Below are 25,699 nucleotides of genomic sequence, written 5' to 3' on the forward strand. Positions count from 1 at the left end.
TGTTGCTAAATGCAAAAATGTCATGTCCGAATAACATAGCTCCCGGTAACTTCCTGATGGATTCCTTAATGGGAGGATCATCTTCCTTCAGGGGTGAGGGTTATTCCAGCAACCCCGGAATGTACATCCACACAGCTTCAGAGTACGGATATTCAGTGATGAGAAACATTGGGAAGGTTGGACCATCTTCACTCTCCAAAAGAGACGAGGTTCCTCCGGGCGGTCTGCCGCTCAGCGGCTTCCAGGATGCGCCCTACCTGTCAACACAGCTGGCCACATGGACCCCAGGCTCCAAAACCAGTAGGGACGAACAACCTGTTGCCCAGTGTTTACAACCCTGCTCGTTTCCAGCGGGCAACGTCAAAGAGGAGGCGTTTTGTTGCCTCTATCAGGATGACAGCAATAAGGGGAAACAGACAACAGAGTCCGCTACTTACATCCGGCTTGGGGACAATAGCTGCCGGCCTGAGCAAACTGCCGCCTCGTCCAGCGGCTGTTTCCAGGTGTACAGCGGAGAGAGGCCGCAGCAGCACGACCAGCAGTTCCCCCCCGGCTTCTCTCTGACCCACTTGGCGACATCTGTTGAATCAGCATCAGAATCGACAATAAGTTGCAGCAAATCGGCGCAGGAGTCAGCGAGAGAGGTTTCTAAGACAGATGAGAGTCAGAGCAGGAAGGAGGAGAAGGCCAAGAGTGACAGCTGTTCAGATAACTCGGACGGGGAATTAAAAGGTAGACTACTATTACTACTACACCCCCTCCTCCTGCGGGACACGCACATGTGTACACACGTACACACACACACACACACACACACACACACACACACAAGCAAGCATGCTATTATATTCATGCATACAAACACACACACACACACATACATTCACAGATAAATTGCAGACTGAATATTCCACACGTGCATTTTAATCCTACCAGTGTTGCGCGTGCACGTCGTGTTGCGTCATGGCCCAGTACTGCAGGCTTGTGTTTGATAGCAGTCATATGGGCTGTATGGGCATTTGACAGCCTCGCCTAGCAGGGGTTGTGGTGCCCGCGGCATTTAACACCTTTCCATTAATGTGAGAATGTGAGATGGGCAGTTATCATTCAAATAAACACGCTCACACACACACACACGCACACACACGCACACACACGTATCACTCTCACTTTCTCTCTCCCTCTCTCTCTCTTACATGGGTCATTTACATTGTGAGACGTAACCATTTTTTAACAGCACTATTTTACGCCTCAAAATTCTGATATTGAGCCAACATGAAATGGGACGGTTTTGTTCCACAGTTTAAAACCAGTTTTGTCGTAGAGCCCTGGCTTATTAAAAAAAAACCCTCAGGGAACATTTCTCCGAAACATTTACCATAAATACGTTTGCACCTTTCTGCGTCGATGCAATGATAATTCAGGATAATTCAGTGTAGTTTTTACTACGTAATTATTTAAAGTGAAAGTCCACGTCTCAGCACATTTTTTCTTTCTTTTCCGTTATGCTAACAGTAGCAGCTTGATACAAATAAACCAAACGTGTCATTTTTTCCGTTTGACAAAATCACGAATATCGTATATACAAGTGTTTAAACTGAATGTTTTTTAAACGGTACCCATTTAATATTTTCAACACACGCGTGTTATTATTATTGTGCCTCTAATAAATCGATGGTAGCTAATGTTATTGCACATCCCTCTGCCATTTCTCTTTAGCACTTATTAAAAATTAGTTTCAGTTTGTTGTGTTATTTATGGATTTAGCTAACAGCCTCATACATGACATACAAGCTCCTTTCGTTTTATTTTAATTTAATTGGAGGATATAGGACCGTCTTTTTGAGTGTGTTTGCGTGTGTGTGTGTGTGGGTCCTGTTGATCCCATATTACTGAATTAAATGTTTTGGTAATGATTAAATGTGGGCCACACACTGAGTGTTCACATTAGGGTAATTATTACTGTAACCTGCGTGTCGTGTGTGTGTGTGTGTAACAGAGGCGTTATTCCCTAGAGTCCCCAACCTAATCAAGGAATTAACTGAATGTGCAGCAGTGTGTTTTGCCCTGCTATCACCGACATGCCTTGTTTCTTTGTCTATATATATATATATATATATTTCTAAATCTGGTATTGTGCTACAGAGACTTCCTTTTGTTTTGGGATGAACCTCAGAATTTTTTTCATTTGGCTCCGGTGTGCAAAGGTAATAACATTTTATGGGAGTCTGAGGTCCAACACAGACAAAAGAAGTGCTTACACCCCTGGTTTGATTTGATCTATTTATAGCTGCACACCACACACAAGCAATTTGCAAGCAGTAGGAGTTGTAGCAAAAGGTTGGATATTCATTTGTTGAACCGACAGTCACGGAAAACTCCACATCCAGGTAAAGCTGCTCTTCCTAACTACTCATTTTGATCCAGATGAACGGTATTGAAAGTGCATTTGAGATATGGGCGTGTACGTAGCATCCAGTGTATTGATGGAGGGTTTTAAAGCTGCACATGATCTCTGCACAAAATGACTGTCCGCATTTGGCCACGGTTGCTCATTGTTGTATTTCTCTTTTCGATCCGATAGATGATTTATCCGCGGAAAAGACAACGGGAAGCTGGTTAAAAGCCAAAAGCGGAAGGAAGAAGCGGTGTCCCTACACAAAGCACCAGACGCTGGAGCTGGAGAAGGAGTTCTTGTTCAACATGTATCTGTCTCGGGAGCGCCGCCTGGAGATCAGCCGGAGTATCAACCTGACCGACAGACAGGTCAAGATCTGGTTCCAAAACAGACGCATGAAGCTCAAGAAGATCAACAGGGAGAGCCGAGAAAGGGGGCAGAGTGCAGTTTATAACTATTCCTGAAGAGATTTATTTACATACACATACATGCACATTCACACATACACTCATACACATGCACATACACACACTCACACATGCATAGACATGACAGGCACAGATATAGACAGACATGCATGTGTCATCATTTATCAATTTTCTCTTAATATGTACACACACACACACACACACACACACACACACACACACACACAGCGTGCCTTCCTGTATGAACTACAAAAAACCTGCAGACTCTAGTTCCAGGTGAACACTTGCAGCAGCGTTGGAACAGTGAGGTGCTATATTACCTCGCCATGATAATTATAATATGAACCAAACTAAAGGAGGAGGCAATCTCAAGCAGTCTATAAATAACTCGTGGCATGCAAGCAGCTTCACTTTGCTGAGCTATAATGAATGTTTTGCCACTTGTGCGTCTTCTTCGTTGGTGTCTGTTGCTGTGGCATATTCGTGCAGTGTACTGTGCATGCACAAGATGATATTAAGCTATGTCATGGCAAACGATTCCAAAACAATAAAAAAAAGGATGGGGAAACGGAAAGGTATTACCAACTATGTCCTTCCCCTGGTATAGTGCTGCAAATGAGAGGGAGGGAGAGACACTGCGGATGAGAGAAGGAGATTATGGCAGTTTTAATAGAAGTGAGAGACCATAACGTTGATTTAAATATTATCCAGGTGACCACAGTAAGTCAAGGTCATAAAATTCTAATGTCAGGTTCGCCCTGGAAAGCGTTGGGGGTGGATTTTATGATCTGCAAATATAATGTGCTGCAGCAGTAAAGATGCGTTTAAAGGTGTGTGTGTGGAGGAGGGCTAATCCACACAGCAGAGACTGCAATGTGCAGGATCCAGCCGGGGCGCTGGGCTGGAAGGAGCAGCAGCCGCCTCCTCCACCCCGGGATAATGGAGCTTCATGGGAGCAGGAGACAAGAAAGATGGTGGATAAACGAGACACCGACACCGACGGATGCAGGAACAATAATAACAACACGCATCACGGCAAACACGTGGATAACTAAACGCACCGGGAAGGCGTCTGCAGGAGACAAGTGAAGGTAGGACTCCTGTTTTTTTACGTATTCTTTTTATTTCCTGCTTTGGAAAAGTATGCCACATCTGTCAGGGGAGGTTGCTTGACAGCTCTCGTGGCACGCATGGTGCACGCCTGCACACACCACGTTTTATATGAAGCTGTTGATAATCAGCGTGCTGCTGATTTCTGTTTTCTTTCTCACTGGAATCAAAAATGTTGTTTGCTGAATATTTTTTGCATTATGTTTCTGGATTCTTACTGTGACTGAATTTTGAAGTTTGCTTATTTGGAACAGCTGATTTAAATGTCTGTGCTATGCTGCTGCAATGCTATTTATGGAATTAGAACAATGGCATATAAAGACTAGCACAGTGTTTTTTATGAGTATACAAGTCAAGACATGCAAGTTGTCTACAGCAGTGTTAGGGAAGTAGCTTGATTGCAGTTTTATTTGTTGGTACTCGCCTTTTCTCTTTGTGCTGGATAGTGTTAATCCTCACTTGGCTTGTGCGTGCATTGTCCTTTCCATGGATTTTAACCCCCTTTGCGCGAAGCTGAAGCGTGGTTTAGGTAGTTTCATGTTGTTGGGGTTGGCTTCCTGGCTCGGCAACAAGAAACTGCCTTGATTACGTCAGTTCGTCTTCATCAAGGGCACAATTTCCGCTGAATTACCCCCTATAGTCACCCAGGTCCCCGCAAATGGCATTGTAAATGAACTGAGCTGCAATACCTTGGACAGAGACGTTTTCTTTCTTTGCTGTTATTTTGTGGTGGGCTGTAAAACCTTCTGAGGCTCTCGGAAGGAGAATAGGTTGTAAACAACATGGGGTAAAGTTTTAGACTGCGTTGTCTTGCATCTGTCAGCTGCTCTATGATGATCTGAATAGATAGATGGGTGGATGGATGGATAGATGGATATATGTCACACATTTGACTCCTTCATTTATCTGAATCTGGATCTATAACAGGAAATTGACGCGCATTTGACATTTCCTTGATCTTATATGAGCATCTTCGTTCCTGTGAATGCTAACGCACGGCTGCTTGAAATGTTTTATTCCAAAAACGCCGTGTAATTTCCAGTTTGCTGGAAAGTTTTACACTGAGACGTAGCCTAACATTAATATATAGATATATATTATGACACCATATGATCTAAAATAATTCTGTCTTCTGAAGGTAAAATGTTGTCCACAAACTTACATACACACAACATAAGAACACTTTTCCTCATGACAACTATCACTCCATTACAAGTCACATTTAGCTAACTGAGGCCTATTTTAATTTTTTCTGTGAAATTCCGAAAACGTTGTTTCTGTGCATTTAATAACTTAACTCGTTCATGTCATGTTTGAATGGTTCTTAATCTTGTTTTACAGCGAAGTTTGCAGTTAAACTTTGTTTGTAAGTTATTTCTCGGCCCGTTAACGAGCTGAAGGTACTTGCGTGTATATGTATATTATATTTCCCTATTTTTTAGATACATTTTAAGACTCAAGTTTTTAAGACTTGAGTTTAGAGATAAGAATACTTCTATCTTCTTTAGATTTAGCCTACAATAGCCTCACGATATTGCAGTCCACTGGCACTGAATTATTCGACTAATTGCTAATTATGGGCTAATTTATTCATGCCTGACCATCACAAGTATAGGCCTAACTTTGTCTGAGTCTGGCCTAATCCAGTAATCCGTTTGATAGCTAACATCATTAATGAGCAATCATTTTTTTTTAATGTACCAAAGGTGATTAAGGAAAATAAAAGTCTCCAGGAAAGTAATGAGCTCATCTAAAAGAAACACAATAACTTATTTATAGCAAAGTCTGTTCTTGTGGCGCAGTCAGCATCTTTCCTGCATGGGAGTCCAGTGTTTATACTGGTCACTATTTCCCCTTGTTTTCTCAGCCCCCCTCCCCTTTGTCGGTAGTGCAACTGGAAGAGACAGTCTGGAATCCAAAGTCACTTTCATTCAGCTCAGTGAATGAGTGTCTCCCTTGGAATGCATCACTGACAAAGACTTTACAGCGCTGGAAACAGCCCCGAGAGCTGCACAGATTCACCCTAAAACCATATACACATAAAGCAATTTATTTCACTTTGTAGTGGCGCACAGGAACTGAAGGCTTTAGACAGCCACTTCCTTGGGACAGCTCAAGATGTGTTACTGCCACAGGCATGATCAGACATGAACCAAATATGCTAACAACTTTTTGTCCTAACTTTTTCTGTCCTCTTTTTTTTTTTGACATACATCATTAGATTTTTTTTGTGAGATAGATGGAACAATTAGCATCTCCTACTTAATTTGAAAAGCTTTTTTTTCTTTAGACGTTCGTAGAGTTAGTAGACGATTCAATTCATAAGACGAGGGGCATTAACTTAATTTCACTGGATTTCTTTATTATTTTGAACACTGTTGGCGAAATAAAACTCAAATTTTGCTTTTTTTTTTGAATGGCACTTCATAATTGGGAATCATTTCTATCCGCATTGCATGATTTGGAATTGGCAATCTACAGAGCTGTATACGGAGAAACAACGTTTAGGCTACAGAAAATGGCACATTTTTAATTCAAGGGATCATGATCACTGTTCCATAGACAATTTCGTCTTTTTTAACCAAGAAAAACTGTTCTGTGACACGCGAATGCAAAATATATATCACTGCGGCAGGCCCAGCCACCATGAGAATATCCATATTGATCCGCAATACGTCAGAAGTTGTGCTGAAACACGGAGGGATTTTATCAGGTGTTTTGATTGAAACAATGCTTTTGAAACAAGATAATTTAGATTGTCTGAGACTGTATCAGCGTTCATCCTGGATAGAGAAGACTCGTAGTACAGTACAGAGTAACGCGGATCATTTTTGTGGCCTTTGTTTCAGCTGATCACACAGTAAGTCTTGGTTGTGCGGTGCTTTCTGGTCAGCACATGGGGCGTTATAAATAACTTGTGATATTCACTTTGATTGTTCCATATGCGCGGATAATATGATCCAAATGTTGCCTTTAGATAAACCAGTAATCTGGTAAAAGTGCACTGTGTCTGTGCCGGTTTGATCTGGAGGTTCATGTGTGAAATTTACCAACAACTCATTTGTTGTGACTATTTCTTATATTAATCTAATTATTACATGTAATATCGCCATCATGGACAGGATAGATAATGTGACTTCACCCTGTCATTACGCAGAAGCCAGCAAATGTCACCGTACGTGTCTAATAAAAGACAGGCATGTCACGACGCATACCTTCAAGCGTTTGTTATTCATCCACCTAGCAATGACACAAGCTGTTTGTGTTGATGGAAGTAAACACAAACAAAATCCTGACTCCCTTGACAATGAAGATGAATCATCTTCACTATAACATGCACAGGGGAATATTTGAGCTTGATAATCTGCCTGTCGAGCTCTGTCATATGATCATAATACAAATTAAGAGCCATCTGCAGCCTGTCATATTCTACCATTTATACTTTTTGCTGGTCCGATTTGGTCTTTTGTTTAATCTGCGGGCAAATTCATGATCTTCTTTGAAGCTGCCTTGATCTGTCTTTGCATTTGCAAAACTTCATCTGGGCAAGGTTGGTTAAGGTGTCAGCTTCGTACACCTTAACCAAAAGTGATCTGTAGGTTTTGGATTATTGTTTTTGCCAATAATTTCAAATCAACTTGAAGCGTCAGTGCACTGCGGCACCGCGAATACGCCCCAACTGTGACTCACTGTAATGTTTTCGTCTGTCAGCGGCCACTTGAAATATCTCAAGGCTTTACATAAATGGCTTATAGGCAATCTAAAACAACAGTGTCCACTTCAGTGAAGCTGTGGCCATGCGAACATATACCATGCTGGTATAGAATATCCGTCTAAGGCGCATTTGTTCATTTTTTTTTATGAATGCAAAACTTAATCGTGTAATTGAGAAATGTCAGAGCCAGACTTATACTGTGGCGGAATGACAGCATCAGTGTCAAGCATTGTTGTAACATCACTGGTTGATTAAGTCGTTATAAACTTTGCATTTGAGATTTAGGACAAATCCAGTATATCCCTGAATTCTACCAAGATGGAGAAAGAGAATAGGCCCCCATATAATCTTTGAGAGTCTCAGGGTGGAGGGTGTCATATGTTGTGCAGACTGCAAAACCTTCGGAGGCAAATTTGTGATTTTGGAATATATAATGAAAGTTGACTTGACTATAGACGAACATAGAGCCCATCTGAAAGCAAACTAAACCAACAGTTTCGTATCATCTGTCTCCTGAACTTTGCACTTGCTTTAATTATCTATCTAATTTCTAGTTTTTATTTCCATATATTGATGAAACTGAATCATATATGTTCTAAAGAAAATTGACATTGTGTTGTTTACAATAGCAGACTGTGTTTTTGAGTAAAGCGTTAAAGGAGAAGTGAAAATCTGAAATACCAAAAGGATTAGCGATGCAACAAAGAGGTATTTCTTCGGCTGTATAATCTTAAACGGTCTAGTTGCAACTCCAGTTGTGTTAAAGAAGAACAAATAAAAGACGTCATCTGCAAAAATAAGAAACAACAAAGGGATATTTAATGATGTAATCTTTTTTTTTTTATTATAGCACAACAAACATGGACAAACAAGTGGATTAGATACATTGTTGAAAAAAAATCCTCACTTCTCATTAATGGACACAAACACACACATATAGACACAATCACGGGCGTATACGCACACCCAAAACAGTACAAAAGATTATTCACTGGATTACTCCTGACATAGATACACGCTATATAATGTATTTATTTGACCATATGTTATGGTAATAAATGGCCACTGAGCACTTTTCTATTCTGCTTTAATGGCAGCAGCAGAATAAACGGACTTAGACCTTCAACCTGCAGAAAACACACACAACTCCAACGAGGTCTAATTTAAGATCTGGTACATTTAGCAAACGGCTATATTTCTGTAAACATGTGGGGGGAATATTTGACTCGCCACGGACTTGCGCATTCATCAGCACACACCAGGACACCGCTTGGCGTTATCCGGGTTAAGGTCTGGCGTCTGGCCTTTTAAATTTCATGGTTGAATCTGACCTCAGCAGCCATGACAAAACATCACACTTCCTAACGCGCATAGGCCCACTGGTTACATTTGTTTTATGTCATAAAGTCCAAATATCGAGTATTATATCGGTTCATTTTAAAGTGTAAGAATTTATTTTAACCAAAGTTGGATTTTGTCTAGGCTAATTAGTGACGTCATTTGATCCTTGTAGCTCGGCGATGACAAAGATTGGTTTTCAAAACCCTGACAGTTTACAAGTTTCTATTTTCCTATAGATGCACTGCACGCGCAATTAGCACGTGTAAATTGGGGTTTATTTTGAAATGCGTCTGATAGGTCTCCCTGGTTAAACTGTCATTTCGTATTTTGCAATTTATGGAACAACTGCGCTCAGTTTGAGGTAATTTCAGCATAGTGACGTGTGGTTTGTTCGGCTGCACTACCATGATTTCACTTTTGCACATAACGACTGTCAGGTCCACACATCCTTACATTTAGCTCCCTTCCTCTTATTGCTTTTATTTTCTGTCTCGAACCAGTGGTCCACGGTAAAAGAAAAATAACATTGCAAGCATCCAAACAGCAATTACGCACATCATCATACACGTCACACACAGATAAATAGCCTGCAACACATCACGGAAGAGAAACATAGATGAGACACAATAACACGCGTCAGCATCACCGTTTCTCAAAATGGACAAATACGCTGCTGCACCAAACTCACCAGAAATGTAACGTGCGCAGCTTTTAGGATTTACTAACGCATCAGATATGTTGTAACCTACCTCATCCCAGTCTGCACATGTGCATTAAACGTCCAGTATTTATTTCACAATTAGTCTAATTTGTGTTCCCTGTGACACCGGTGACTTCTTCTGTTACTCCTACTTCATCGTATATTAGTGTTGCAGTATTTGCTGTGTCGCTGCAGAGGAGTTCAGGGTTGTTTCACGGCCTGCTAACTGACGAGCTACACTAGTATCCTGCAACACAGTAAACTCCTGCCATCAGATACAACGGTACCATTATCCCCGATATGAAAGCTTTCATCTAGTTAGCCCTTTAACGAACCTTTTTACCTCCTCCGGTCTTCGGCCTCTCTGTCTGATAGGAATTGTTCCACATGCATACAGCGGCGGTGGGTTTTTATGTTGAGCGGGGAACTCGGATGCAGTCTTATTAACGACACGTTTATGAACAATCAAATGGTCCTCGTTAAAATTTATTGATGGGCATAAAAACATGAACGGTCACTAGCCGAATATAGCCCGCTGTAGTGGGCTGCTTGTCAAGAATCTGAATCCCCTCCTCTCCTATCTCCGCAGATCCCACTTAGGAAATGTTTGGTCTGTTGCGCCCTCGTTAAAACAGTGCAAACTTTATTGTCGGTGTATCCTGAATCCCGTATTTTGAGTCCCTTTCTCGTCTGTCTAGTCTAACTGTAGCTACAGTGAAAGCTCTTCTCTCTCTCTGTGTGTTTGTGTATCTACAAATAAACAGCATTACACAGGAAGTTATAAACCCTTCACTTTATCAAATGTGCTGCTGGTTTGATAAAGATAAAAGGCGTCAGCGATTCAATAAACACTTTAATGCTGTAACACTATCCATTGCAATAACATGGGGCTACGGTAGAATTTGCCAGACAGAGATTGATTACACCATCAAATAGTGCCTTGCTCGGTTTTAGACGTAATGTGCGCAGGTCTGTACTGCGACTAGAGAAGGAAGCCACTATTAGCCCCACAAAGGCACATTTTCTTTATAAACAAACATGGTGGTTGACGTTACCTCTAATACGTCCAAGAAAACGAGCAAAAGCGCAAATTCTTTGATCCGATTTATGTGCACTGGTATCCCAGGATAAGTGGCGCATTGATCCACTGTACAATTTTTGTGGGGGTAAATATAATCACGTGTCGGCGAGGCAGCCAATAGCAGCCAGGGAAGCGTTGAGAAATAATTACCTGCCTTGATTGTTCTATGGCTAGATAAAAAAGTACACATACACTCCATATAATAATCGGATGCATGTAAAAGAGTCGGGGAGGCTTCGACATGTCGACCACGGGTCCCATAAGTAATTATTATGTGGACTCCTTGATCAACCATGAAAACGAGGATGTCCTTGCTGCAACTCGGTTTTCGGCTCCCGGTTCGCACCCAGCCGGCCCTCGTCCGACGTCCCTAGTACCGGAGTGTGCTGACTATCCTTCCTGCAGCTTCGCACCCAAGCCACCCGTCTTCTCCACCTCCTGGGCCCCTGTACACTCCCAGTCATCAGTGGTTTACCATCCATACACTCACCAACCTCACTTAGGCACAGACTCGAGGTATATGCGGTCATGGCTGGAGCCGATATCAGGCGCCGTGCCTTTCCATGGCTATCCGGGGAACAGCAGGCACTATGGGCTGAAGCCCGACGCCTTTCAGGAGCACAGAGCTGGCGAGTGTCTCGGGTCCAGCGGACGGACCTACACGGATTATCTGTACTGCTCATCCACTGACATGCGAGACAAGACGCCGCAGAATATCCCCTCTCCCGAGTCGGAGCTCCTGGCTTCAGGGAAACATAAAGACGAGAAGCCGGAGCTAGATCCGAGTAAGTTCAAGCTCCTACAGTCTTTTACAGCAGGGTGGGAGTTTTGGTTTGGGATTGTGTAAAAACTGCTTTTCCATGAAGTTGAAATTATAAGCTGTTTCATCCTCCATTTTCAGCTCAGCTCTGAATCGCCTGTGCTTAGGGGGGAAAGCTTTAGGATCTATAAAAGACAAACGCCACTAGGCTAATATTGGGGCTATAAAACCAGACGGGGTTGTAAACATGGACTCAAACCTACAGGAAGACGTTGAATTTGGAGGGGTGCTTCATAATGTTAAAAACATGCAAGGTGTTCTTTTTAAGTGAACAACCTAAACCGACATATGAATCAATATTTATCAGTAAAATGGCTTATGATGCATTTTTACGACCATGTTTTGACCCCGTGCCTTAACATACGGCACAACAAGCCCTATAAGCCGACTTTCAGTGCTGTTTTCTTTTTTTATGGAGGCCCATCGTGTGAGGAAAAGCCACATTTTGGCTCTATTTGATCCCCAGTGGTAAAATACATGATTCACCCACACAATAATGAGGAGATGATATGCATATAGTTACATATGAAAATATCCTCTCCTCTCTGGGTCCAAAACAAATTCACATGACTGTAGCAGCCAACTTGAGGAATGTAGGGACATACTCGAGGACTTTCACCACGGACCTGTAAAGGCTTGAACCACGGGTCATTTTATGGGCCAATAAAGTGAATAAGCGCATTGAGTATTTTACGACGGTGTTACTCACAACTTAAGGGGACAAGGAAGCAAATCAGAGTAGGGTTGTCTGAGGCTGAGAATCTTTCCTCGAAATGTTTACTATCAGCTTAGCTTTAGTGGGGAAACAGCATTATATGTGCATGATTTTGACAATTTGACAATTGTAGCACCTTCTGATGAGCCCACAGAATAGCTGTAAATCCAGAATCCACATTTTCTAAATGTTTAACACTTATGAGGTCATTTGTCATTGTCTCAATTATGAAAATGTCTCACAGTGTTGCTCCTATATATGCTGTCTTTATTATTATTATCATTATGGTTTTTGTTTTCCAGATAACCCAGTGGCAAATTGGATACATGCCCGCTCCACAAGGAAGAAGCGATGCCCTTACACAAAGTACCAGACTCTCGAACTGGAAAAGGAGTTTTTGTTCAATATGTACCTTACTAGAGACCGCCGATTTGAGGTCGCTAGGGTCCTGAATCTGACCGAGAGGCAGGTCAAAATCTGGTTTCAGAACCGGCGAATGAAGATGAAGAAAATGAACAAAGAAAAGACCGACAGCAAAGAACAATAATGTGGACTGCAGTCAGAAAACAACCATAATAACCACTAGTCCCATGGACAGCACAGATGTACCAAAACACATGATGAACCCCCCCCGCCCCCCCCTCCTCTTCATATTTATCACTTTGTTGGATTTTTGTATTAACCTTAACTTCGAGACTGTTTGATGCTGATTATGTTATTTTTCCAGTGCACATTTGTGTCTAGCGTTAAAAGAAAAAAAAAGAAGAAAAAAAAAAGAATCTACTTCTAAGGAGATAATTACATTCTGCTTTCACTTCGAAATACCTTTATGTTTTTTTGTAAGAGAAATTATACAAGTGCAGTTTGGACACGTTGAAACTGTCTGAAGAAAGAGAATACTTGAATTCTTTTGAATTTCACAATCCCATAATTTATGATGTGAATGTTTTCTTTCATGTTTGTTTCCTTTGTACGTTGTTGTGCAGGTGTAGTATTTTGTACAGAAACAGAACATCTGCGATCGGACTTGTCTGTCTTGTATTTTTGTGATAGTTGTTGTTGTATTTGTGCATCTCTCTCTCTCTCTTTTTGATTGTAGCCTATACGAGTTTAACTATAGAGTGTAGATATAGACTTCTGCAAATATAAACATAATCACTAAGTGCTTGTATTCTGTATTCATTGTGACTCAATGTGGATATTATGTTTGCGACCAAACGCATTTAGTAGACTAATGATGTGCACGGCTGCAGAGAGGGCCAAACAAGCACAAACCTCAATCAATATCAGCTAAACTATTTTGTTGATTTAAAAACCGCAGGAAACTGGAGTTACCAAATCAATATTTGCTAAGCTTACATGTTGCAAGTAGATGGATGCTTTCTAAATAATTATGCCTCCACAGTTCCTCGTCTAATATGTTTTGGCCGACGAGCATTCCTCCGAGTACAGCTAAGGCCTAAACGAGCTCCGCCACTGCAAATAATGGCGAGCTCGAAAACTTAACGTTGTCAGCGCATTTAAGGATTTTGCAAGAAAACATTGTTTTAATTTAGCGTTTGCATTACTTTAAATGTGGGTTCTTAATTAGCCTCCTTTACGTATCAGCTACGGACATTTACAGTCGTGCATACATTTAAAGTGCACACACATCAAATAAACACACAAATAGCCGAGTTTGGTAAGTACATTTCTCAACAAACAATTAGACGCTTTTGCACCAAATAATCCAGCCTGCTGTTTTTACGGTTTTACTAATATGGCTGAGCTACGGCAGTATGCACATATTCTAACATATTCTTATAAAAGCAAAAATCAAAACATGAGGCATGTGCGATATTTATTTTATTGGTCGATGCCCTATATATGTTGAAAGTAACCAAACAAATATTTGTGTAGTTTTCCAAGACGGTATTCGTTTGTGAATAAGCTTGCAGATTAGTTTTATACGTTCGTCAGGCTCGTGAGCGATCTGAAAATGTGAGACAACATTTGAACATTTAGAGTTTTAAGTGAGAGGCAATTTCCCTTGTCTCGCATTTGTTTCCTGGGATAGGCCTAAATTGCCTTTTTGTGGTGGCAAACAATACGGACAGGATGCTGTAATTTCAAAGCCCAATCCAGTGCATTTCCGCTCAGCTCGGACAAAAATGCCAGTTTTACAGCCCCTGTTGGAGCTCGGCTGTTTGTCTCAAATGCAGACGAACAAAGCAAACTCGACTAACTGGCTAGACGTCTGGGCTAAATTACTTTATGGTTTTAATGGACGGTGGTGGTGGACTCGTTCAAAGGAGAGTCATGCGCACCGTTCAGGGGACTTTTTTTCCTGGTGGGCCCAGCCGCTACCCCCCCTCCGCACTTCATCACATGAGTGGTCTATTAGCTTACAATTAGATGGGGGAAAAGTCAATAGTTATTGCGCATAAATATGAGTGCTGCAGAGCACTGTTATCTCTTTATACAACAGCAAGTAGCGGCCATGACAGGAAAACATACAGCACAACAACTATTTGAAGCCTGCTGTAAAACAGAGGAGACTGGAGGCATGTAGTTACAGATTTGGTGGTAAACAGCTTCTTTATCTCTTTTTTTTTAAAGGAAAAGGACGGGATACATACAAGGTTTGGACAAATGGGGAGACTCTTTCTGTCCACATCACAGTTGTTCCTGATTGGTGGATTCCTTCAGGTTTATGGACACGTCTCAACACTAGATGACGCTGTTGGTCCATGTTTTGAGCAGGCTCTGTGTGTGTGGAGGGCTATTTTTTTACAGCTCTGTGGCTTGGCTGTAAAATGAAGAGTAACCTATCGATGACAAAATGACAGATATGGTCACCCACCGCATTTTGTGTAATAGGCCGCAGAGCAGCACTCCGGAATGCAGCGAGCTGGTTGTTGTGTTGGGCACAGAATGTGTGCATAAACAGGGTTTTCCTTTTTGTATTTTTTATTGTATTATTATTTTTCATTTACTTCTGTTTTGTGAGGTATATTTTAATTTTAGTTTTTGGCACTTTTTCGGTTTAAAAAAAACTTCGAATTCGAAGAGGGATGTTGTGGTATTTTTTAATTGCTACCTATTGTGTGCCAATTAAAATAAGAGAATGTTTCTCAGACAGGTTTTTAGTTTTAACAAAGGGCAACAGTGTCTGCATTTAGATGAGATAATACTGCATTATGTGTTCTGGATTCTGTGTCTGATTTCTTTGCACTTGCTGGTTTCATTTTTTCATGGTGTAAATTAAAAAGCATAACTCCATTGAAATACATAAGTGGAAAAACAAAACAAAGAAAAAAAACAACATAAGTAGTGAACAGCCAGAAACAATATTTACATTTATAAAGACTACTTTAATAACAGTGTGTAAACAATTGCATCAGTGACATCAATACCTTTTTAAATAGCAGCATTGACAGCAGAAGCAACAACAACATTATACATAATACAAACACCATACAGCAACAAAACAATAATCATAATAATAGCAATGATAATAATTTCATTGTCACTGCAGTTTGTTAAAAAAAAGCAGCTATTTGCTCATTTATATGCTTAATATTTGACGTCTGTACCAGCAGTTCAAAGTCCCCAAGATGTGAGCAACAATGATTGGCAATCTGCATATTTATAGAGTGTGAACGGTCTATAAATTCGCCCAGTGCGCCTTTCATATTTTACGATGATGTGTATAAAACGTCAGTTACCCCACAAAAACCACACCGGCGCATTTGGAGAGAGAGAGCCCCGTGCAACTATTGAGCTGGGAATTGTGCGCGCGCTCATTGTAGCTAAACATCCAATGTAAAATTTTATGAACTCCTCCACGAGGGAGATTTACTGCACATCCTCGTCGGTTTTACGGGGTCAGTAAGTGGCACCTAGTATTCACAGGTCGTGTTTATATTTGCGTGTGTCGGTGTTTTACTGCGCGTGGTGCTGCAAGTATGTCGCCCTGGCCTTTACTCGATTACACGAGGAGGGTGTTTTGTCTTATTCTCATACATTGTTGTAACTGTGGGCCTGTATGTCATAGCTTCAATTTTCTATTGCTTTTGTGTTGTATTATGTAACATTTCGGTTGTCATGAACTTCCCAGATGCTGTGTTGACCTCCTGGAGCCCATAAAAGGTCAACTATTTTCTAGAAATGATTGTATAACGCTCAGAAGGGCTCGAGAGGGCAAACACCAACTCATAGCAGCTTTATCCGTTTATAAAGAGGAAACCTTCCCTGCTTTGTACACCTCACAACCTTCCTGCAAAGACAAACAAGCCAAACTATAAATCCAGACTATAGTGGAAATGTATCACGTGTCATTATATTTCCACAATCCCACAACTCCATTGATCAGCTTATAACAAAGCCTTCGTGATAAACATAACATTGATCATATTTAAAGCCTCTGGGGTTGTTGGTTATGATTAGTGCAGCCTCTCTCAAGGTGGATATACGTAGGGCCCACGTCTGACCGGTCGTAGAAAGATGAAGGGGTGGGGGGTGGAGGAGGGTGGGGGGCGCGCTTGTGGTGGGGGTGGTTGGGTGGGAAGCTTAAAAAAAAAAAAGGAGGAAAAAAAAAGAAAAGAGCAGCGTCTGTGACTGTGCCGGTCGAGCAAGCCAGCTTTAACCGTAGCTAACGCACATCCAAAAGCACATGCCATGAGCCGGGTTTGAGCCTGCAAAACCTGGAGGGAAAAAACACTCACGACTGCGAGAGAAATCCGATGAGAGGAACGGCTCAGAGAGAGTGAGCTGCCGTAGATTGTCCAAAGGGGCAGCGTTTCTCCTAGTTCCGGTTTGTCTGCCTGTGTGCGCTGTGCGAGTTGGGACCCTAAACAAAAGGCTGCCATCATCCTAAAGGAGATATTCTACTGCGAGAGAGCCCGTCTGCTTGATGCTAACTAAACATGAGCTCCTATTTTGTTAACCCTCTTTTTTCTAAGTACAAAGGCGGCGAGTCACTGGAGCCAACTTACTACGACTGCAGGTTTCCACAAAGCGTTGCCCGCAGCCACACGCTGGTTTACGGACCCGGAGCAGCCGCACCGGGCTTTCAGCACCCGTCCCATCATGTGCAGGACTTTTTCCACCACGGGACCACGGGGATCTCCAACCCCGGATACCAGCAAAACCCCTGCGCTTTGGCTTGCCACGGAGACGCAACGAAATTTTATGGATATGAAGCCCTTCCGAGGCAAACGCTTTATGGTACCCAGCAAGACGCAAGCCTAGCGCAATACCCAGACTGTAAATCGTCGAGCAGCTCTAACCCCGGAGAAGGACAAGGCCACTTAAATCAAAACTCCTCTCCCAGTCTTATGTTTCCTTGGATGAGACCCCACGGTCAGAATCATACAATTATTTCCTATTCTTTTTATGTTACTCTGTGCGCGCGTGTCTGTGTGTGTGTGTGTGTGCGTCAGTGTGTGTGTGTGTGTGTCTGCCTCTCTCTCTCTCTCTGTGTTTGTGTGCTAAATATGCCTGAGTATACATGAGTGTGTCTCTAAACCATAAAACGAAATAAGTCAGGGAACATGATGGGGCACATACAACCTGTACTGCAGGCTGCTGTTACTCTGCAGCACATGTCCATACAGGGCTGAGCTGTTGCTTTCAAAAGTGCCTTAAAAGACAGAATAGCTGATCACGGCTCATGACACCAGCTCTCTGAAGTCAATTATCGTAGACATAAAGATTTTTCTCGAACTCTAAACGCACTAGGGGGAAGGATGAATAAGTCATAGTTTAAAATATGGTGGTGCCACACACACACACACACACACACACACACACACACACACACACACCAGTAGCTTGCAGAGTGACAGGAGGGTTAGCTGAAACACAACATGCCCCGATTATCCAGAATCCGGGTTTTAGGGGGTTTTGGGGGTGTAATTTGACCCACAGGCCCAATGTGTCTCAGACTCATACAGCCATAATCATAAGGGCTTTGTAGATATTACCCTCCTCCATTCATGGATCATTCAGTTCAGGCTATCAGGCTACATTAACTCCACACAGGTGTAATCTTCATTTTTATCTGCTCAAAGAGATATTTATCATCAGCCTGTCCCCATCTGTTGTTACAGTGCAGCTTTATCTCACATCTCTCTTTTCTCATACTTTTCCCTTTCTTTCCTTATTTTCCTCACGTGTGTGCCTCCCCCTGTGTGTGTGTGTGTGTGTGTGTGACTGAAAATATCCACCAGGCTTGTATAGGCCCTGCTGCTAGTGAGGAAAACCATACTAATTTCATGCTTCTATGTATAATTTAAATACAAATCTAAAATAGAATATATGGATTTTTGTTTGTAGGAATTTGGCATTAACAAACTGCTGGGAATTTAGCCTAAATTTTGTAGATGTATGAATTAATAATTGATAGCCATACTCTTTTCTTCCCCCCATATAAATACAGTATCTTCTCATTCTCACCCAATAACTCTTTAGGGGAGTGGGTGTAAAAGTCGCATCAGACAGCTGATCACTCCTGCAGACAGAACTGTAAAGTGACAAATAGAATTACTTAGGAGGCTAATATGTGTTGACTAATAGATATTACTGTTAATGGGAAATAAAATGCACCCATCTTGCACTTTAAACACAAGGGCTTTCCCCACTCTTTATGTGTGAATGTGCATTGGAAGGGGTGAAAGCTAAATTAAAGAGCTGAACGATTAGTATTCATGCTGAGGGGGGGGGGGGGGGGGGGGGGGGAGTAAATGCAGCATTAATTATAAGTCTGAATGTTTTACTTTTATGGGGGGGACCGTGGTAAGTCCAGCTAACCTCTGGCTTTATTTCATTCAAGCCCCAGGAAGACGGAATGGGAGGCAAACCTACAGTCGCTACCAAACTCTTGAACTGGAGAAAGAGTTTCTCTTCAACCCTTACCTGACGCGCAAGAGAAGGATCGAGGTGTCCCACGCCCTGAGTCTCACCGAGCGGCAGGTGAAGATTTGGTTTCAGAACAGGAGGATGAAGTGGAAAAAAGAGAACAACAAAGACAAGTTTCCGGGTCAGAGAGGAGAGGCCGAAGCCGAGGCCGAGGAAGAGGGCAACGAGGACGGTGAAGGGGAAGAGGCAGAAGAGAAAGAAGCGGAAGAGAAAGAAGAGACCAAGGAGTGATTTTATGGTCCTTTTTATGGTTATATGGCTGAAAAAGGGAAAAAAGAGAGGTCCCATAAACAGACGAAGAGTCACAAGGAGGCAGAGAGCGTCAACTTTATGACCACCCTTTCATTTTGTCAAGAGGGAACAGGAATCCCTCCAATGTTGCTGTCATAAATAGACAAAATTCTCCCTTCTCACGATTATCCTAACATGATTCGCATTTGGATTATTTCTGTAGAGGCTACACACGCTTTGTAGCACAGTTTCTTTCATAGAACAGTCGCCCTTGCAAAAACAAAAACAAAAAAAAAATAGAAAAGGGGTCAATTAAAACGCATGTTAGATGGAAAATGGCTTAGCTATTTTTTACAAATTTGCTTTTAATAATAACTGTGTCAAAAGCATAGCCAAACACGATCAAAACATGACCAACGCCGACCTGTGTTGTAAATAGATTATAGCCTACATTTAAAAAGAACAAGGACGTCATTTCAGAGTAGCCTTTCTTTCCGAAATTGTAAGCGAAATGTAGGCTTATAACTTAGTAGTACGTGTTCAAAACATCATCGCAGCAGTTACATTGGCTGACGGCCCATGTATAAACCACCAAGTTTTATTATTCTAATTGTTACTGTTACTGTTTTACTCGTTTTCATGTGAATGGCCTAGACAAAGATAGCCATTAGCTCCTCAGACATCTTTTTTCTAGGATTACCAGGGAAATGCAATCGTTTGAAATCCTTTGATGCTACCTAAACCTGGGGAAATTGCAATAGAGATTTCTGAATATAGAGATTTCATATGGTTTTAATTTTAAAAGTGTTCTATATCAAACCTTATATGATTAAGTTATGTATGTAGCATTTACCCAATATACAAATATACACTTGTTGAAGACAATTTGTGAGTCTTGGGAAGACGATTAGCTCAAAGCCAAGCAAACAATTTTTTGAGATTGTACCACGGCACTACCTAAACTCAGAGCCTTGCCTTTGCTGAATTTATATTCCTCACATGTGGCATCGCTCTGATTTGATTGCAAGCTGTTTCCCCAACAACTAAAACTGCCTATAACGCACATTTACTGTGTATGATAATACCTGCTACAATTACAACGATTTTAAAGTAAGGGAATTTTTATTTTAATGTGCTGGTGATATAGCGTAGTTGTTTTGCACTGAATATAATCTTTATGTACGTCTTGTTATATATTGATGTTAACAATATGCTCGTTTCCTGGTGTTTCTCCTGTGAAAGACGGAATTTGTGTGTCCCCGCCATTGTTGATGTAAAATCACAAATAAACAAGATGGCTCACAATCATTTCTGTTTTTTATTGATATTACATCTCGGTTACTGAAATTACCCCCCTCACCCACCCCCCCACCCCCCCACCCCCCACCCCCTCTCTTCCACACACACACACATAAAATGAAGATCATACATATGGGAACTGAAAAGATAAATACTATCACATTCATCTTGCTGTTACCTTTTTTGCCACTTTACTGCCTTTCTCTCTAACGAGGTATAAACTTTAGGAGTTACGTTCAAAGCTCAATATGAACCCCCAGTTTTCATATCGGAACATTTTCCAGAAGTCATTTGACAGAAATAATCAAAACAACTCAATGAGGAAATGTCCCAACATGCAACAACGTGGCTGTTTTGATGATGCTTTGGTTTTCAACCCATATGCACCCAAAACATTCACTGGCGGCGGCACGAGGGGAGGGAAGGCGCACGCACATTGAATAGCCTAAAGTTTGCTCATTTTAACTTTTCCAACTTGTTCGATAAAAAAAATGAAATGCCAGACATGCGTTTGCAGATGTATCCCTTTACCTTTTAAGGAAAGGTTGCGAATCCCCATTCACAGCATGCGTACTCTCCAAAGCCTGAGTCGTATTTGATTCATCCTCTTAATAAGAAACTTCCTCTCTTCGGGGAGGACACGAAAGCTTTTCTTAATGAATCTTGGGATGAATAATGGCTGTTTGAGAGGAGATGAACAAACATCTGGCGTGATAGTTAATAATAATCAGACAAAATAATGGCAAAGCAATAGGGAGGCTTTTATCTGTCTATACCATGCAAGGTGATCTGTGAAACTTGGGTGTCCAGACAAAAACCTCTGCGTTGAAATCAGAGCGAATGACAGGCCAAGTGCAGGTAACACCTTGTGTCTCCTCTTCCTCTGTCCAGCTGCTGTTTTTATGATGAATGGAGGATATGATCTCAGTATCACTGAGGTAGCACAAACACTGTCTCAAACGGTGCAGCAATGTAGGCCACTTGTAGTGTTGTTACAACAGATAAAACACCAGAACTCATTTGATTATATTAATAGAAATCTGATCCTCCTTTTTCCACAACATGTAATCTGACCTCCTCCTCTTCCTCCTGCTGTTTACAACCGAATTACAACCGAATTTCACCCGCATGCGACTGAAAGACGAGCTGTATTTTCCATTTGAAGGCCAATAAAAGACTGCGTTTCCACATTGTTTTTGTATTTGTGCGGCTTTAATGTAGCCTATTATTAGATCTGCAGCTCAGATAGTTCACAGTGCTGTCTCTCCGTGCTGTTGACTCAATGTCATGCAGCTAAATTATTCAAAACTCCTGGTGCGTCTAGTCTGTCTGTTTTTTTACCCGCTCAGTTATGGACTATTTGAATGAGCTGAAGTGATCCATTCGATGTGTATATGAGACACTGTGGATGCAAATACTTCACCGTGGAGGCGACTGTAAGGTGTGAGTGTTAGGAGACTGTTATTCCTCAAAGGAATGTTATTTTCTTAGTCTGTTACTACTGTCTTTGAGTTTTATTCAAAATGTTTCATTTCTTTTTTTTGGTAGATTATGGGATTTGGTAAAGTAAGACCTAAACAGAATTATGTGGGGTTTTTTAGACAAAAGAATAAGGTAAATAAAATACACGAAGCTGCAGCATTTTCCTCAATTAACAGTTGTAGTATGATTTATTTATTTATTTTCAGTAAAACGAACTTGTAAAGACAAACATAACAGAGCAACATTTAATCTGTTTCTTTGGTAAAGCTGCATAGTGAAGCCTAACGAATGAAATCGAAACGAAAGCACATGCAGGCTTTTCGATTTAATTTTATCTGTGCAAAAAAGCGTCTGCTTTACTTGCTAACTGCTTTTTAAATGTAATATTTTCCCCTTAATGTAAATCCAGGGTGATGCCACAAAAGCAAATAGGGTCAGGTCTTTTTTCCTCCTCATTTGTGTTATATTTTTCTGAATGAAACAGTGTCACGTCAAAGCGCAGCCTTTTCATCCAGGGTGTTTATTTTTCTATTTGCGTGCGTGTTGTCTTTAGAAATTTCCGGATGTGTCCCCAAGTCTCAGCTATTCTGCACCACGGATGGGCCCATTGTGTGCGTGTACTTTTACCACAGGGTTGACATTGCCAATAAAGTTTAGTGTACCTGCTGTAAACTTTATTGGCGGTGTAAAGGCACGGCTGGGATGGGTTTGCATCTTTTGTCTCTGTGTGCCGAGGCTCAGTGTGGAGATCACGGCCTGCAAGGACAGGATGCAGCGCTCATCCAAGTATGTAACGCACATTTCTTTTATTGTTTGGGTGTAGGAAATTGATTTAATTCGTTACTGAGACCTCATGTTATAATTTTCTTTAAAAAAAAAAAAAGATGCTAGAGGCCTTGCTTTAGTGGGATTTTACGAGATACAACCTGCGTGTTAGGCTCAAATTAAATGATTTCTCTGCTATTGTTTTCTTCATCTTGAATCATCTTACTCTTATGTATATATATTTTAAGATGTATTTCTGGTGCAGTATATTTTTGAGGGTGAGGACATTTTCTTATAAACCCCAGTGGCCGCCACATGTTCTCCTTATTTCTATGTTGTATATTTATGTTGTATTTTCAAAGGCGTGCTTTTTTTCCTTCCTCTGTCTGTGTCGCTCATAGATCATGTTTGGAAGTTTGAACCGGATTTAAATGTTGATTCCGTCTCATAAGCTTTGGTTATGGTGTGTGTGTGTGTGTGTGTGTGTGTGTGTGTTCTCTGCAGGCTGAAACTCCACCTTGAGATAGCCAATTAGTTAAATAAGACATAATCTTATTGTGCATTCACCTGGAGCATCTAGTTGATGTTGGGTGTGAACAGTGAAACCTAATATCTACTTACTGTCATGTAATCCATCCTGAGAGCCAGTCAGTGAGAACGAGGCCCTAATATGGAAGTATAGTTTAGTCTAATTGAAGTTTAATTAGACGTCTCTCTCTCTCTCTCTCTCTCTCTCTCTCTCTCTCTCTCTCTCTCTCTCTCTCTCTCTCCATGTGTCTCTATGCCTCTCTCTGTCTCCCCTCCCTCTCTTTCTCGCTCACACACTTTTATTTCCCATTTCCCGTTGGCTTGGGGTACATCATGGCATACAGCTTGTCCACCAGGGGAACTGTCTTTTTTTTGTTGTTTTTTTGACGCACGTCTAATGTGTGACATATGGGGGAAATTTCAGGATCGCGCTCCATATCGTGTGGCCATTTTTAGTTTTTTTGAAATCGAGAAAAAAAGAAAGGGAAAAGATGGGTGCAAACATTCCTGGTTGTTAAAGGGAGAAATTTACAGCTGAGTAATAAAAGTTTACGACTGAATCCTTTCTGCCATTGGCTGCAGCGAGCCACGTGGCACACGCTCTATGAACATGAACTTTATGCTGTTGTCTATTCTCTGGTCCTTCCCTTGTATCAGCAGCAGACTAAAGCTGGGGCGTAGAAACGTCTTTTTCCCCCCTTTACTCTAATATGAAACCACTGCACAGTCATTTTTGGCGCTGCTTCGTGTGATATTCATCCGATCTCCGACTTCCTGACAGAGGGATCTTCTGGACAGTCGCCGCCTCTACCAGCCGCTGTCTGCGTTTATCCCTGCCGGAGGCAATAAAGCCGCGACTGGGAAGGGGGGGAAAAGGAGCAAGCAAGCCTGCAAGAAAAGACTTCCCCCCCGGCAAACTGTCTCCATAAGCTCCTTATCGCCGGGATGGGAAGACAGCCAACAGTACACGGGAGATGTGCGCTGTGTTGATATTTCCCACTCGCCATCGTGACCCCTCAGCTGCTGCGTTGGACCACAGTGAAGCTACAAACTACGGAGAGCCTGCTGGGGTAAGATTACACATATCTCTATCACTCTTTCTCAATGCTTTTATGTCGTGTTTGGCGACCAGCCGGTGATCGCTGGGTTGAAATGATGAATGAGTGAGTGTGTGAGATCATGAGAAGGCGGAAGGTGTGTATTCTGCGTAGCTGTGACCTGACCTGTAGCCTGGGAGGCTGCTGATGGCCACAGAGCGATAATACCTTCCAGGCCGGTGGAGCAGCACCTGCGTGTGTGCTGGCCAGCTTTAGCCTACATTAGCTGAGCCTTTTTAGAGCTGCTGTGCCCAATCTGGTGTAATAAATTGCCTACTGATAGTAAACTTTGTCATCACTCACAGGCCCTTCTGACCAGGCAGTGACAAATTGCATTCAGAGCTGACTGATGTGCTCTAATTGTTTCTTGTTTTCATACTTGTTGTCACTTGTTATATTCAAGTGTGTGCCAAGAGCCTGAATAACACAAGATAGTTCACGCACGCGCATGCATGCACCCCCACACACACACACGACATACGACACACAGGCTACAGTATGTACACACTGACACACAGCGTGGATCCCGGCAGTGCCCCCTAGCGACCAGAAGTGTTGCATGTGGAAGTGGGCGGGTGTTGAGGCTTGTTGTTTATGGCCGCTGGTTTTCGGCGGCGGTTCACTGCGGATGTCAGCTGACCCTCCTGCCACACTGCTGCCAGCGAGTAACCGCACGAGCTTGACACCGAGGAGTGTTTGGATTTGTTGTTGTCACCTTGGACAATGAGAGGTTTCTGTCTGTCCCGTTGTTTTGTTCAGGTTTAATGAGATGCGGTGATTTGTTATGAGGATGTTGCTCTGTGACATAATCACTGACGACATTATGGGAAGCAGTATATGAGGATTTTATTTACACCATGAGCAGGAATCATCACAAATATCCTCCATTATCATCAAAAACCACCAGCAATAACAATACTCATTTTAACATTAGTGAACAGGGCGTTATGGTTGAACTGCATATAGTAAATTATACATGAATGGTGCCAAATTGTGTTCAAATACACTCCAGTTCTTAGATTTATTTCCAACATTTTGACAAAATAAACACAAGAAATCCAGATTAATTTAAAACTATTCTCAGGATGT

At 41.8% G+C, this 25,699-nt stretch overlaps 3 protein-coding genes across 3 annotated transcripts; all 3 read left to right on the top strand.

Moving 5' to 3' along the window:
- Positions 1 to 17: 17 nt before the first annotated feature.
- hoxc10a (homeobox C10a) lies at positions 18 to 2,862 on the top strand. Its single transcript, XM_070910833.1, has 2 exons — positions 18 to 702; positions 2,585 to 2,862. The coding sequence occupies exons 1-2, from the start codon at positions 18 to 20 to the stop codon at positions 2,860 to 2,862; spliced, it is 963 nt and encodes a 320-aa protein (XP_070766934.1).
- Positions 2,863 to 11,014: 8,152 nt separating this feature from the next.
- Positions 11,015 to 12,855, top strand: hoxc9a (homeobox C9a). Its single transcript, XM_070910280.1, has 2 exons — positions 11,015 to 11,558; positions 12,611 to 12,855. Exons 1-2 carry the CDS (start codon positions 11,015 to 11,017, stop codon positions 12,853 to 12,855), a joined length of 789 nt encoding a protein of 262 aa, XP_070766381.1.
- Positions 12,856 to 17,215: 4,360 nt separating this feature from the next.
- On the top strand, positions 17,216 to 19,439 carry hoxc8a (homeobox C8a). Its single transcript, XM_070910294.1, has 2 exons — positions 17,216 to 17,651; positions 19,123 to 19,439. The coding sequence occupies exons 1-2, from the start codon at positions 17,216 to 17,218 to the stop codon at positions 19,437 to 19,439; spliced, it is 753 nt and encodes a 250-aa protein (XP_070766395.1).
- Positions 19,440 to 25,699: the final 6,260 nt, after the last annotated feature.

This window comes from Enoplosus armatus, chromosome 8 (genome assembly GCF_043641665.1).
Source record: "Enoplosus armatus isolate fEnoArm2 chromosome 8, fEnoArm2.hap1, whole genome shotgun sequence".
Taxonomy (NCBI): domain Eukaryota; kingdom Metazoa; phylum Chordata; class Actinopteri; order Centrarchiformes; family Enoplosidae; genus Enoplosus; species Enoplosus armatus.